General features: G+C 41.8%; 1 protein-coding gene across 7 annotated transcripts in view; it reads left to right on the top strand.

Moving 5' to 3' along the window:
- Window positions 1-16,612, top strand: part of MMD (monocyte to macrophage differentiation associated) — a 100,358-nt gene that overhangs the window by 17,059 nt on the left and 66,687 nt on the right. For 6 of the 7 annotated variants that reach the window (XR_009864280.1, XR_009864281.1, XR_009864279.1 and 3 more), the window contains one exon: window positions 1,201-1,270. Coding sequence is in view for 4 of the 7 variants with exons in the window: in XM_062175326.1 (XP_062031310.1) it covers window positions 1,201-1,270 (70 nt within the window). In the remaining 3 variants the exon portion in view is untranslated. Of the gene's footprint in view, window positions 1-1,200; window positions 1,271-13,448; window positions 15,332-16,612 lie in introns of those variants that run through there. The other variant, XM_062175327.1, reaches the window with a different exon arrangement.

Genomic DNA, 16,612 nt, shown 5'->3' with positions numbered 1-16,612 from the left:
ACTATTTACACCAAATAGTGATTCATCTGGAAATTAGGACCCAAGTGTCCCACTTTCTGTTCTACAGCTTTTTTCACTACCTTGAATTAGGCTTGAATTTGAGAGACTCAAAACCATGAAACTGTTGTCATTGGATTTATTAATCTACAGCTCATTACATTCTTTATTGTGCTTGGTAGAATAGCTCTGAGAATCTACCGTAATTTGTGTTTATCAGAAAGTATTAAAATGGTTTTTCTCTTTCAGAAGAAAATGGCAGTTTCGACTAAATTCTATCTGTTTTAAAATTCACTTACAAGACCTTTTTGACCATAAGTGGTAATGTTATACTTTAGTATTGTGGCGTTATGCAGTACATACAATTCTAAGGGACAAGTTTGCTTCTTGGGCTCAAAGCCCTAATTTATATCCTGGAAATAATAGGAAGTAAGAGAACTGTCCTTTCTTATTGCAAGCCTGCTGATGGCAACCAAAACCATAAACCGATTCTTTCTATGACAGGATTACTTTACGGCAGGCTTTGATTATAAAACATGAAGAATAAGATGTGAGTCACGCTTAGCCGTTTAATTTAGTAGAAGTAAGTACTTCGGGAAGTACACAAATTATGGCAGGTACAACTCCAGACTTTGCGGATCCAAACTTAAATAAAACGTGGTCCTTGCCTTTGGGGGAAAAAATACAAGTTGAATTTTACTTCAATGTGTTTCTCAATAGTTTTCAGATATTCTGCTGTAGTGTGACATGAGCCGCTTAACAGGTTGGAGTTTGTCTGTGAGAGTCAAACAGAGATGCATGCCTTTCCCCAGGGCTGCTATTCCTTTTCACTGATAAAGTTGGCCCCCAGCTGCATGCATCCCCATGTTTCTTCATAATTTCACCGTCTTAGAGCTCTGAGTTGGAATGGTAATGAAAGCTGACCCTCTAGGAAAATGCAAGGTGGGTTGGATTCTGGATAACTACTTTTGGCAGAAAACATTTTCTAGGTAGCATATGAAGTTTGATGCCTTTTCAGTTCTGAAAGAAATGTTCATTCATTATCACTCAACTATGCTGTGTTGCAGTGAAGCCTAATGGTCTCATCCTAAGAAGTGTATTTTATTTGACTAATAAATATTCTATAGTTCTTTTTTAAAAAGAAAAAAAGGAAAGGCTGGTATGTACATGGTAATACAGTTAGCCACATTTCTGTTGTTGCAGGTATAAGGTGGTTGAGCTCTTTTTCTATCTCACAATGGGATTCTCCCCGGCCTTGGTGGTGACATCAATGGTAAGAAGCGACTTTACAATTCTTATTTTGTCTTTGAGATTCTTAATATGATTATGGTTATGATTTTTCTTTCTGAAGCTATGACTTACCCATTAACTAGGGATGTGACAGGAAAAAAATATGTCCACACAGGTGTGCCAGCAACTTGTAATGTGTAATGTCTATAGTTTGGAAAAACTGTGTGTTTAGCTGTGGTTCTCTTCCTGTGCTATTCTTGTGTATTTAGTTGTCTCTTCTGGGTGGGTCTTTGGGTTTTTCATCCTGCCCCAACTCTTTACCGAAACTTCTCAAACCTGAACCTATGGAAAGGTCAATTTTCAAGGCTTCTTACAATGAAGAAAATATAAATTACCAACTTCTAAAATCTAAAGAATTAGAGGAACCTTAAAATGGTCATTTGTTTTAACCTTCTGTCAGATATTTTTAAAACGCCATCAGTCGTTTCTTTTCACTTGTTTTTAAGTCACAGTGTTTCTCTTCTCAAGGAAAGCAGTTTTCTTTACTTTGCTTGGAAATATCTTTTGAGAACTTTCATGGATAGAAATGTTACATTACCTTTGGTAGGTAGTCTCATGTATGTTTTGCATTCCCTTTCAGATTGAATTACTCTTGAGAGATATGTGAGTTTATCATTTGAAACAGAAACATTACAACTTTGTGGTCCCCATCAGATGGTTACTTGTGCCATTATGTTATGTGCTCCAGCATCTATATCCTACATTTTTTGGCCCTAGCCACTAAATTAAGGAGGTCCCTATGTCTTTAGTTTGAACTCTGTCCCAGCCTGCAGTGGTCAGAAGCACTGTACCTGTGGCTTCCCTCTCAAGTTCATAGGCACCTTATGAGAACATAATTCCACTGCACATAGTTGTCCTGGTTACCAAAACAAACCTGTAACGGGTTTAGGAGTTAAAATGGATTCTATTTCTTCGGAGTGTATGTCTTATGAGAATGTAACATAGCACGTTGGAGATTTGTGATGGCTTTAGTAATCACCTAGCACCAAAAATACACATAGTTTAGTTGGAGAATGTGGAATGGTACAGACCGGAAGACAGATGACTAAAATGAGAAAATCAGCCATTAAGGCTGTATCATTAGAGGGCGATTCAGGACACCCAAAGCAATATAAGCAAGGTCTATGCAGATCGGTTACTAATTAGAGTAGAATTTTAAGTAGATTCCCTCAGGGTATCCTAAGAGCAGGTTTAGCCAGTATTTTTATTAGCCTAAATCCTTAATTGGTATTTCCATAAGTGGCACAAAGGCAGGTGACTAATGTTTATGATAATCAAGCAGGACAATCCCCATACTGCCCTCATAGAACGTAGAATCAAGTAAGCAAATACAACTTGTATTAAATAAGAAAGTATCGGGAAATTCTGTAATGTCTTTAATTGGGAGAAAGGTCAGGCTGTTATGGGAAGACATGACAGAAATAACAGAAGAAGTGATATTTATGTTGATTCAAGAAGATAAGTAGGAGCCAAGAGCTGGTAGTGGTTAGACAAGTGTGACATGTAGAGAAGACAGCATAAAGGAAGCCCAGAGAGAGGGAAAGCACTGGCTGCTCTAAGGAATTAGAAATGGTTCATGGTTTGGAATACAGAACGCGTGCCCCTGTTTGAGTGTGTACATATGCCGGAAGGGGTAGGCATGCAGGTAGCACAGATCTTGTGATAAAGCCGGGGAGCTTGACAGCATTCAGATCAAAAAGGATCTCCCAAACCTTCTGAACTAACAAAGTAACTATGTGAATAGAGACCCAAAGCTTTGGTTCTGGTTGGAATCCTGATTAGAATCAAACTTACACTTCTGCCGTAAAGAACTAGAAAACTGGAAAAAGAATAAAAGAATAAAAGCAACTTTTTTTTTTTTTTAAGCATTAAACATAGTACAGGACTAGGAATCTTTTTTTTTTTTCTTTTTTTGACAGGCAGAGTGGACAGTAGAGGGAGACAGAGAGAAAGGTCTTCCTTTTTGCCGTTGGTTCACCCTCCAATGGCTGCCGCAGTAGGCACGCTGCGGCCGGCGCACCGCGCTGTTCCAATGGCAGGAGCCAGGTGCTTCTCCTGGTCTCCCATGAGGTGCAGGGCCCAAGAACTTGGACCATCCTCCACTGCACTCCCTGGCCACAGCAGAGAGCTGGCCTGGAAGAGGGGCAACCGGGACAGAATCCGGTGCCCCGACCGGGACTAGAACCCGGTGTGCCGGCGCCGCAAGGCGGAGGATTAGCCTAGTGAGCCGCGGCACCGGCTAGGACTAGGAATCTTAAGAAACACACACAAAAAAAAAAAAAAAAAAAATGAGCTGCGGTTCATCCCAGTTGTTTACCTGGAGATGCTTTCCAAGCAGCCGTAACAGGCAGTGGGGCCCAGAGCACGGCAGTCTTGAATGGAGGAAACAGAAACTGATGTTCCAGGCTACCAACTGCTGCACTTTGTGGGTTGGGTATCAGAGAGGAGGGTGTTGTCCAAAGGAGAGGTTTCAGCAGTCTACAGAGAAGTTTCCTGAAGTCTGCCATATAGCAAGCTGAGTTTATTCAGGGCAAAGACTCTACAAGCCCTGGTCTAGAATAACTCTGAGGTAAATGGAGATTCCAGAAAGTTCCCAGTGCTGAGTGATAGTGGAATTTCAACCAGCCAGCGTGGAGAGACCGTGCTGAACATGCCAGGCATTCAGTTGACCCAACCAGGGCTATAACATAGGAGCAGAACTACACAAGCCCCAGAATGAGCGCTGGTCTGGAATTGCCATAACAAGGCCTTCAAACAAACCTTAGAAGTATAAAATTAATTCTCCCAAGATAAACTTCCTACTAGAACAAAACTCAACAATCTTTAATTAAAGACAACAAAATCTAACGACACGGCATTCACGATCTAGCTTACTAAATAGGCAAGAAGCAGGAAAATGACACATGCCCAAGGAAAAACAGGTCAGTTGACATAGGTCCAAAGATGACCGATGTTGAAATTCATCTGCAAGCACTTTACAACGTAATGAGTAAACAAATGAGGAATCTCAAAAATAAATAGAGGCTGTAAAATATTAAGTCAACTGGATGCTAGATCAGAAAACTGTGATGTCTTGAGAAAAAAGTTTATTGGAGGGGTTTAACAGCAGGTTGGATACTGTAGAGGTTGGTGACTTTGAAGCAAGGTCAACAGAAATAGCACAAATGGAAGCATCAGAGAAAAGTCATTAAAAAATGATCAGCGCATTAGTAACCCAGTGGGCAATATCAAGTGATCTGATGAAATGTAACAGAAATAATAGTTGAGACTTTTCCAAATTTGATGAAAAATGCCAACCCACAGATGCCCAAAGCACAATGAAGCCTGAGCGAGGTAAACACAAAGAAAACTACACTTAAGCACATTATCGTTAAATTACTAAAAAACAAGATGAAAAAAAAAAATTCTTAAAATCAACCAGAGAACAAAGGAGAAAAGAATGATCACCGACATTGCATCAGGATCTGGATGCAGAGTGCAACGCAATGGAACCTTCAAGATGATACGAGAATGCCTGCCAACTACAAGCGGAGGCTAACTCAGCATGGTGACTGTCCTATCAAAGATAAATCAAGAGTTCTGGGAGGGATGAATCTGTGAGTGAATACAAAGGGTGTTCATTCACATTTTTTCAAAAGATAATGGGGGGGTTCATCATATGGAGAACTTAAGTATACGACAACAGGACGGGTGTGGAAAAATGGAAGTATATAGTTATAAGGGTCATAACTTTGTGCAGGGGGGTATAATGATAATAGCTTGTGATTTGTGAAGGATGCACTTAGTAATCCATGGAGCAACTGCCAACAAAAAACATAATAAATGTTATTGCAAAATCATGTAATAGAGAAAACATAAACTGCAACCCAGAGTTACTCAATTGAATCTAAAGGAAGGCGAGAAAAGAGGAAAAATGGAACAAAGAACAGATTAAACCAAATAGAAAATAAGAAGGGAGGCTTAAACACAACCACAGCAGTAATTATATCGGTGTTGTATGTAATAATTAAATGAGAATGGACTGAACACTCCAATTAAAAGGCAAAGATTTTCAGACTGCGTTAAAAAGCAAGACTCAGCTGGATGTGTTTATATGAAAAAGACTTTAAAAAGGTAGATAAATTAAAAATTAAAAAAAATTGAGAAAGAAATGCCATCAAAGCACTAATCACAAAAAGCTGAAATGGTTAGGTTAATACCAGGCAAAGTAGATACCAGGACAGGGAATACTGCCAGAGCTTATGAGGGCATTTCGTAATGATAAAAGGAACATTTCTAAGAAGATTTAACAATCTTAAGTGTGTAATCGATAATAGGGCTTCAACCTACTTGGGACAAAATCTAACAGAATTAATACAGAAGAAAAAAATCTCAATCATAATTGGAGATTTTAATATCCCTCTGATAGTTATTGAACAAATAATTGGACAAAAAAGTAGTAAGGATAGATTTGAGCAACCCTGTCAACAATTTAACCTAATTGGCATTTTAGACAGCTCCACCCAAACACTGCAGTACATAGGTTCCTTTGATCAAAGTAGATGATATGTTGGGCCATGAAGTAATCTTCAGTGAATCTCAGAGAATTGCAATTGTGCAACAAAAACAATGTGCAAAATCCCCCAAATATTTGAAAATTAAACACCACACTTCTAAATAAACTCAGGTCAAAGAACAGATTACACAGGAAATGAGAAGATATTTTGAACTGGATTATAATGAAAATACAGCCTAACAGACTCTGGGACGCAGGCTAGGCAGTGCTAGGAAGAAACTGTGCTGCATTAGATGCTTTTAGTCTCTTGACACTTAGTGTTATGTCTCAATTTGGCTAAACCACAGATACCAGATATTTGTCAAACGTCAGTCTAATTGCTGCAAAGACCTTTTTAGGTGAGATTAGTATTTACCTCAGCAGACACTGAGTAGAGAAGGTTACTCTCCATCATGTGGACAGGTCTCAACCGATCCATTGAAGGCCTAAGGAGAAAAAGACTACTGTCTCTAGACTACTTTCTGATTCTCGCTGCAACATCAACTTTTCCCTGGGCCTCCAGCCTGCCAGCCCACCCTGCAGAATTCAGATTTGCCACCCCCATAATTGCATGAGCCAGTTCCTTAAAATAAGTTAGCATACACACCCTCTTTGTTCTAGTTCTCTGAAGAACATTAATGCCGTAGAAAGGTAGAAAGCTTTAAAATCTTGAAAGGCAGTCTCAAGAAGAAGCAAGAGATGTGGAAAGCCCCATATCAAAGAAGTTAAATCCCGGGGCCAGTGTTGTGATGTAGTGGGTTAAGCTGTGCCGTGCAATGCTGGCATCCCATTTTGGAGGGCCGATCCCAGTCCCGGCTGCTCTGCCTCCTATGCAGCTCCCTGCTATTGCACCTGAGAAGGTAGCAGGTGATGGCCCAAGTACATGGGCCCCACAAGTACATGTCATCCACATGGAAGAACAGGATAGAGTTCCTGGATCCTATCTTCGGTCTGGTCACGGCCCTTTGAGGGGTGAACCAGTGGATGGAAGATTCTCTCTCTCTCTCTCTCTCTCTCTCTCTCTCTCTGTCTTATCTCTCCCTCTTTCTCTGTTGCTCTTTCAAATAAATAAATATGGAAATCTTTTTCTAAAAGGAAAGAAATTAAACCCACATCAAAAGGCCTTCCTAGTATCTTCACTGATAGTCTATCAACTATTGAATGTAGAAATAATTCATGTCCTGTACAAACTTTCACAAAGTAAACACTTCCCCAGTATATTTTACAAGGCCATTATTACCTAGATTCCAAAATCACACAAAGACATGACAAGAAAACTACACACCAGTACCCTTCGTGAAACAGAAAACATTTCAACAGAAGATTGGCAAATCTAAGTCACCAATATATAAAAAGAATAGTGCATCATAGTCATCAGGCTTATTTTAGGAAGGCAAGGTTGGTAAATCACTTAAATTCAGACACTGAGATTTACCACATTGAGAGACTCAAAGAGAAAAGGCTATGGTCATCTCCATAGATGCAGAAAACATCATTTGAGAAAAATCTGATACTGATTGATGATTTTATTTGTTTTTCACTTTATTTGAAAGGCAGATAGACAAAAAGAAAGCTTTTGTTTGCTGGTTCCCTCCTCATGCACGTACCGGGCAGGACGGGGCCAGGCTGAAGCCAGGAGCCTGAGGCTCAATGGCATGCTCTCATCCAGGTGGCAGGGACCTCAGTGCTCGAGCCAGGCATCCGCTGCCTCCTAGGGAGGGAGTGCAGCAGCAGGAAGCTGGATGAGAAGCAGCGTAGGCCAGGACTTGAACCACACCCTGGTACAGCACATAGCCTATCCACCATGCCAAAAGTCCACCCCTTTATTCATGATTTGTTATTATTATTATTATTATTATTTTATTTGACAGGTAGAGTTACAGACAGTAAGAGAGAGACAGAGAGAAATATCTTCCTTCTGTTGGTTCACTCCCCAAATAGCCGCAACGGCTGGAGCTATGCCAATCCGAAGCCAGGAGCCAGGAGCTTCTTCCTGGTCTCCCACTTGGTGCAGGGGCCCAAGCACCTGGGCCATCCTCCACTGCTGTCCCAGGCCACAACAGAGAGCTGGATTGGAAGAGGAGCAGCTTGGACTAGAACCGGCGGCGCCACAGGCGGAGGATTAACTCAGTGTGCCTTAGCACTGGCCCCTCACGATTTTTTTTTTTTAGAAAGTCACAACCAACTTGGCTACTTCCTAACCCTGACAAAAAAGCCTTTATGAAAAAAGCTTGCCGGGCTGGCGCCGCAACTCAATAGGCTAATCCTCCGCCTGCGGCGCTGGCACACCAGGTTCTAGTCCCGGTCGGGGCACCGGATTCTGTCCCGGTTGCCCCTCTTCCAGGCCAGCTCTCTGCTGTGGCCAGGGAGTGCAGTGGAGGATGGCCCGAGTGCTTGGGCCCTGCACCCCATGGGAGACCAGGAGAAGCACCTGGCTCCTGGCTTCGGATCAGCGCGGTGCACCGGCCACAGCGGCCATTGGTGGGTGAACCAGCGGCAAAAGGAAGACCTTTCTCTCTGTCTCTCTCTCTCCCTGTCCACTCTGCCTGTCAAAAAAAAAAAAAAAAAAAAAAAAAAAGAAAGAAAAAAACTTGCCAAGCTAATATACTTAACAGAGAAATACTGAATGATTGGGAGAAAAAGGCAGCAATGTCTACTCTTGCCACTTCTATTCAGTATTAAACTGAGGTTCTGACCATGAAGTAAGGTGAGAAAAAGAACTGAAAGGCACACAAGAAGCAAAAGGAAAGATGAAATTGTCTTTTCTCACAAACAATCTTGATCACATATTTAGAAAATCCTAAGGACTCTACAAAAAGTTTCTAGAACTAAGCAAATTTACTAAGGCTATAGAATATAGTTAAAATATAGGAATTGATTTTATTCGCATATGCTTGCAATCAATGTGATTCAGGGGGAAATGGAAGTGTTTTCAAAAACATTATGAATAACTGCACATCTATATATGCAACTTCACAATATATTCAAAAATAATTATTTATTTGAGAGGTAGAGTTACAGACAGTGAGAGGGAGAGACACAGAGAGAGAGGCCTTCCATCTACTGGATCACTCCCCAAATGGCCACAATGGCCAGAGCTGCGCTGATCTGAACCAGGAGCTTCTTCTGGGTCTCCAACATGGGTGCAGAAGCCCAAGCACTTGGGCCATCTTCCACTGTTTTTCCAGGCCATAGAAGAGAGCTGGAATGGAAAAGGAGCAGCCAGGACTTAACTGGTGCCCATTTGGGATGCTGGCACTGCATGTGGAGGATTAACCTACTGTGCCATAGCACTAACTCTGCAAAACTTAATTTAAGGTAGCTTATAGACCTCAGTCTAAAACTAAAATTTCTAGAAAACATAGACACTTCAGGAAACATAGCAGCATCGTATCATCACAGTTTTAAAACAGGCAAAGATTATTTTTGCCACAGAAAGCTCCAATCATAAAAGAAGAAAAAAGTTGGATTTTTGCAAAAGTTAAAAATTCTGCTCACTGGGGCCAGCACTGTAGCGCAGCAGGTTAACGCCCTGGCCTGAAGTGCCGGCATCCCGTATGGGCACCGGTTTGAGACCCAACTGCTCCACTTCCAGTCCAGCTCTCTACTATGGCCTGGGAAAGCAGTAGAAGATGGCCCAAATCCTTGGGCCCCCGCACTTGTGTGGGAGACCTGGAAGAAGCTCCTGGCTCCTGGCTTCAGATCGGCATAGCTCTGGCTATTGCAGCCAATTGGGGAGTGAACCATCAGATGGAAGACCTCCCCTGCTGCCTCTCCTCTCTCTGTGTAACTCTGACTTTCAAATAAATAAATAAATCTTAAAAAAAAAAAAAAGTTCTGTTCATTGGAAAACACAATTAAGAAAATGAACAGACAAGCCACAAGTGGGAAGCAGTTACTTGCTTTTTCTATATGTGTCTGATAAAGAACATGTATCCTGAATATGTTTTTTCTCTCTTTTTTTAAAGATTTTATTTATTTATTTGAGAGGTAGAGTTCAGACAGTGAGAGGGAGAGACAGAGCAAAAGGTCTTCCTTCCTTTGGTTCACTCCCCAAATGGCTGCAGTGACCAGAGCTGTGCCAATCTGAAGCCAGGCTAGGAGCTTCTTCCGGGTCTCCCACGCAGGTGCAGGGGCCCAAGGTCTTGGGCCATTTTCTACTGCTTTCCCAGGCCATAGCAGAGAGCTAGATTGGCAGAGGAGCAGCCGGGACTAGAACCGGCGCTCATATGGGATGCCGGTGCCACAGGCTGAGGATTAACCTACTGCACCATGGCGCCAGCCCCCTGAATATATTTTTTCAAAACCTTCCAAATCAGTACATAAAAGGACAGTCCTGTAAAAAATGGGTAAACGATTTGAACAGACATTTCACAAAGATTAGTATCCAGTTATCCAATAATCCTTGAAAAAGTGGGCATTGTTAGTCATCAGGGAAATGCAAATGTCAACTGCACTGTGCTACAACTACACACCCTGTAGAGTGGTTAGAATCAAGAAGACTGACAACACCAATTCCAGCAAGGGTGAAAAGTGATATACATGTGTGAGCATTGTAAAGTGACATGACCACTTCAGAAACTGCTTAGTTTCTTTTAAAATTAAATATACATGTGTCCTGTGATTCCATAAGCATTGCCTGACAGGAATCAAAACATGTGTTAACAAAAAAGACTTTAAAATGATATAAACATTAACTTCATTCATCATAGCACCAAATTATGTTAAATAATGCAATGGACTACTAACCAATAAAAAAGTATAAGTGAAAGATATACACCAGGATATGCATGAATCTCAGAAATGTAATGTGGAGCAAAAAAGAAGCCAGACACTGGAATTTATGTATAATTGCATTCATGCGAGGCTCTGGGCGAAACAGACTTTGTGGTTATAGTAAAAACAGCTGTTGCCTTGGTGGCCAGGATTGAGAAAGGAGTCCAGACAACATTTTGGGATATTGGAATAATTGTACATCTTGATAGGAATGTGTGTTACATGAATGTGTACATTTATTGGAACTCACTCTTCATCTAAGATCTGTGTATTACACTCTAAATCAACTGGCAATTTTTACTGCCACTCCCTCCACCCCACCAAAAAGCAAGAGTTATGACCCAGATCATCTTGGTCCCCTTCCCAGTTCTGATACTTGAAAGTTATCTAGCCTTGGGCTTTGCATTTTAGTTTTCTCATCTGTAAGATGGGGATAATAATAGTAAATCAGTACATGGAGGTGCTTCAGGCAGTAGCTGGCATATAGTGACACTAATGACATTGCTAATGAAAGCATTTCATTTTGCATGTTTTAGAATTAATTATGTTCCAGTCTTTGAAAGTTGATAAAGTAAATATGGTGTCTAGAACTGTCTATTAATACTTTGTAGTCAGAACCAACCTGTGTGCTTGGTTTGGTCTCTTGTTTTATTAGAAAGAAAAGAGTGGTGTCTTGTTTAGTGCAGTGACCACCTCTGTGACTGTGTTCTGGTTCTGTGGCTGTAGTGGCCTCACCTGTTGGAAGGGTGATTCGTAATACCTGGGAGTCCCATGTGCCTTTGAGAATCTGATGAACTCTTTAACCCTCCCCTAGAAAAAGGTTCCTAATTCACATGCACAGAAATTTTTGCATAATAGGAATTAACTGCCCTCTAACCTTTAGGAAATAATAAATGTGAGGTTCAGGTTTTTAAATTTTAAATAAAAATGAATCTGAAAGATAAGGAAAAATCTAGTGTCAGCCAATTTCAGTTGCATTCCTCCCCCTCCTTTGGTCCTGGAGGCTTAGGTGAACGTCAGAAATAGGAATGATCCTCATACCTGGCACTCACGTGTCGATAGTCTGTTGTCATTGCTTTTAGCCTAGGCCCATGGAGCCCACTCAAAGCAGGTGGCTGAATTAGAGCTTCCTATTCCTCTGCTGGGCTTGGCCGCAGGGACCTGTTCCAAGACTCTGTAGGCTGCTGCGGTCCATGCCCAGGCTTCTGGTTTACCCACACCCCTACCCCTTCCCAGGCCCTGCCATGATCTGGTTTCCACTCACTCTGCAGAACCCAGCAGCCTTTCTATTCTCAGTCCTCAGGAATCTAAGGGAATTACTTGTGTCTTCATCCGCTTCCAAGCACCACCTCTCTGCTCTCCCCTGGCACTCATCCTGTAGATGAGCCTCAGTCTTTGAAAACCAAGAACAAGCAGGAAGCAGCCTGAGAGACTCATTGTTGCCCCCTTTCCTATCATCAAAAGGTTGGGATGGTAGCTTTGGGATCCGCAAGGGGGAAGGCCTACACTTCCGGGAATGGAGAGGCCTACTTCCGGGGAAGAAAGTCCTTGTCAAGGTCCCTGCAGGTGCCTAAAGGTCAACCAATGAGGATCAGACCCGCCTCAACCTTTAACAACCCCATGCCCTGAATCTATAAAAGGAGCCCTCCGGATCTCTGACGCGCGACTTCCCTGGCCCCCGCTCTGTTGCTATGTTGGGACCGGGGAACCTCGCCCGGGAACGGAACCCCAATAAAAGCCTGTGAATTAAAAAAAAAAAAAAAAGAAAGAAAACCAAAAACAATCTGAAAAATTCTCTTTTGTCCTAAAGCCCACAAAATTGTTAACTTCCTGCTAAGCTAAGAAATGCCCAGGGCCGACGCCATGGCTCAATAGGCTAATCCTCCACCTGTGGCGCTGGCACACCAGGTTCTAGTCCCGGTCGGGGCGCCGGATTCTGTCCCGGTTGCTCCTCTTCCTGTCCAGCTCTCTGCTGTGGCCCGGGAGTGCAGTGGAGGATGGCCCAAGTCCTTGGTGCCTGCACCCATATGGGAGACCAGGAGAAGCACCTGGCTCCTGGCTTCGGATCAGCGCGATGCGCCGCCGGCCGCAGTGCCCCAGCCGTGGCGGCCATTGGAGGGTGAACCAATGGCAAGAGGAAGACCTTTCTCTCTCTCTCTCTCTCTCTCTCTCCCTCTCCCTCTCCCTCTCCCTGTCCACTCTGCCTGTCAAAATAAAAAAAAAAAAAAGAAAGAAAGAAAGAAAGAAAGAAATGCCCAGATGCAGAGACACCTACAAGTCTAGGAAATATCTTGTGCTAAGTAACCTATGATCTCCAGGGTCACTCGTAGTTAGGACTTCATGTGTCAACCGTGAGGAAGCTGTACACGCATATACGCACCAAAGCAGAGGAAGCCGCTCACAAGGGCAGTCCGTGTAGAACCGCAGCAGAAAGAGAAGTAAGAGGGAAATGACAAGCACAGTGGCTTGGGCCTGCCTCTGTGGCAAAGAAAGCTTTTAAAGAGGAAGATGGAAACCAAGTACTGTATTTTATTAAAATGTACGTCTGTGTCTGGCTAGGGTTGCAATCTTAGAACGTGCAAAACACAGGCAGAATGAGCTCCTTTTTAGCGTGGGACCTGTAACGTGATTTCTTGGTTGGATCAGGACTGCCAGTCCAAACGGTAATCTGGGTTGATGTCGAAGGGATTTCTTTTATGTTTGGTTCATGTTGACAGATCAGAATTCTGTTCACACAGAGCTTCTTCATTGTCTAGAAAATCAGGAGCCTTAGGGGGAATTACAGTTATCTCTGAAGCTTGTCACATCAGAGTAACATCCAACCCTTTTTATGTTTTTCCTCTGTTGACAGACTAACACCGACGGACTGCATGAACTTGCCTGTGGGGGCTTAATTTATTGCTTGGGAGTTGTGTTCTTCAAGAGCGATGGCATCATTCCATTTGCCCATGCCATCTGGCACCTGTTTGTGGCCACGGCAGCTGCGGTGCATTACTATGCCATTTGGAAGTACCTTTACCGAAGTCCTACGGACTTTATGCGACACTTATGACCAGAGTGTAGTGGGTCTCCAAGCCAGTATTATCTCAGTGGTGGCACTTGGGAGTGGGGTAAGAGCTGAAAATTGCACAGGGAGAGGAAGAAGAAGACAACTGCACTGACTTTCTTTATGTCTTTTGAATATTAATTACTGTGAAAGTGTAGAAGAGCTGTGTTCTGGAATTTTCCCCCTCACAGCAAATAGTGAATTATCCATTCCATTCCACTATCATGAAGGACTCTGAATAGACTTGGCCAACTGATGTTTACAAACCAGAATTTTGTATTTTAATTTTACAGATTTTACTACATGATTTTTCTAAATTACTAGGTCAGGTTGTTAAAGTCAGTGCAATAACAAAGCTTCCTTTTTAAGAAAAAAAATTATTTCTATCACTTTCCCATTCGCTGTGTAAAGAATCATGGACAGAACTTACACTACTTTTACCATGTTTCATCTTGGAATAACATGGTTCTTTTTTAAATAGAAACTTTTAGTTTTTTGTAAATTTTTAAAAAATATTTCATCGAAGCGCATCTCTGCGGCTCCTCATTCACGTTGTGAATTTTTGCAGCAGTCAACATTCCACAGACGAACAAACATTATACCTCTTCTGATAGTCTTATTAAGTGTGGAGATATTGCCAATTTTGAAAACTGCAGTTTTCCAAACTTTTCTGCCAACCTCTAACTCTGGATTCATGCTGCTTTGGGCCATAAACTTGACCTAGTTTGGTTTACCAGTGATGGAGAAGTATTTTGATATCATTAACTTTTTCAAAAGATCCAACTTCTCTCAATGCCTTTGCCATGTTGTCTTCAGGGTCTCTTTGAAGAGCAGGTGAACATTTTGTCTGTGTTAGGGTAGTGCTGTGGAGTTGGCCGTCTGCTGATGGCTCCTAAAGAGCATTAGGAGTTACACTGAATGGTGGCATTGTCTGTTTGGTGCCCAACAGTTAAGTCATCGTCACTTAGCTTTTATTATCAGTTTGATGTTCATTTTAAATTATGGAACTAGATGTGTAAATCCACATTTCTACCTTTCCTCTGTATCTCCTAATATAGGTTGTATTTTTTTTTTCATAAAAAATATTTAAAGCATTGTGTGATTAGTAGAAACTTGTGTCTGTAGTACATGGGTTATGTCCTGCCTCAGTGGAGTGATATTTATATATTATTTTGAGTTTTCCCTCAGTGTCTTATATTAAGATTAACATATCAGATTTATTGATTAATCTTTCTTTTGGTGTTTTAATAAACAAAATAACCTTGCCTTTAGATTGGGTGCCGATATTGCCCATTTTCCAGGAATGGGCTTGATCAATGGAATTGCTGGTTTGATGGTAAAGCTTATTAATTGAAAATTTTGTACTGATGTAGCTTTAAAAGAAAGTTTTTTGTGTGTATATGTTCAGAACTCTTGTGGAGAATTACTTTGGAATGAAGAACATATGAACTGATATTTGCTGGTGAATTCTTAAGTAGGCAAGGTACCCGGTGACAACACCAAGCAGACCACCCCTAACTGCATGATTCTGAACATCTGGATGCCTGTTGTTTTACTGTGCATATTTTATGTTTAATATATTAACTTTCTGTGGATTCATTTGAAGTTTGCTCAAAAGTAACATTGTCAGAACCACTAAAATGTATGTAAAAATTGTGCTGTAGATTAGAATAAAATTGTTACTTGGATTTGTCCCACTGTCTCTATATTAAATGACTGTGAAAATAATAATGCATGTTTGAGAGCTTGAGCTGATCTAGCATTTGTAATTCATATACTTGTCCTTTGTTGTTGTTGTTTTTTTTTTTAATCAGAATGGAAAGAAAAACAAATACGCCCTGTCATTTAGAACTCTCTATTCTGCTTCTGTGCCAAAGTCAGCTCAGACACTCAGCAGCACACATTTTCAGTTTAAAATATGCTGTAAGTTTAACAGATGAGGGCCCTCACCAAGAGAAGCCTCTTGATTTAGCTAATTTAACATACATAGGACTGGAGTCACAGGCTGTTCTGTTACCAACAAGACATACATCATATTCTAAACCCAACAACTCTGCAAGTGGTCCAGGTACATTCTGTAGAGTAGGAAGTGAAGGTCATTGACAGTAAATAACATTTGGCTTCATGCCAAATCAGAGAACTGGAACAGGAACCATTCAATTCCAAAGTGTCTCATTCTCCATATTCCACTGCATCTCTAGAGCCAGCAAAAATAAACAAATCAAAAAAGCTGAACAGAAGATTGATCAAGCATGGACATGAAAGAGCAAACACCAGTAAACCCTCAGACAACCCACTGTCAAATCGGATATGAGCACTGAGCGTCTTGAAGCATTGTTATCCCCAAGAATTCTGCCTCTGGCTCACCAGAGTGATGTCATTGATTTCTAGAGCATTTATCCGGGTGCTGTGCTGCCACCTTCCTGATGGCTATATCCAGTCAGGACCACAACTCTCTAACCAAATGCCTGCATGCCCCCAGGCATATTTTACTTCGTCTGTCCCAAATACGTTCATTATCTCCTCATTCCTTCCCCAAGCCCATCACTCTGAAACTTCCTATCTTAGTTAATGGCATGGCCATGGCCATTCATCCAACCTTGACTTCTCTTACTGAGGATATCCAACCAGTCAACCAGAGCTGTTAATATGCTCTGTCAACCTCCCTAATACGGTTGCTCTCCTTCCCCTGCTGAGGCCCTAAAAATCTCTAATTAGCAACTCAAGACTACTGCAGCTACTTCCTCATTTGCATCCCTGTCACTGCTTGCACCCCTCAAATGAGCTCATCTTTCATATTGATACCGGTGTTGTCTTCCTAAAATCTGAGCCCATCACCTGCTTCAAGTCTTCCACTGCTTGTTAGTCTCTAAGACATGCCCAGTGCCTTAGGATGGACTCCCAGCTCCCCAGTTGAACCCCACTTGACATCAGCCATGCTGGTGGACTTTACAGCTGCCAATACCCAT

Source organism: Lepus europaeus, chromosome 18, assembly GCF_033115175.1.
Source record: "Lepus europaeus isolate LE1 chromosome 18, mLepTim1.pri, whole genome shotgun sequence".
In the NCBI taxonomy this organism is placed as follows: domain Eukaryota; kingdom Metazoa; phylum Chordata; class Mammalia; order Lagomorpha; family Leporidae; genus Lepus; species Lepus europaeus.
This window is presented reverse-complemented; position numbering and strand designations above follow the sequence as displayed.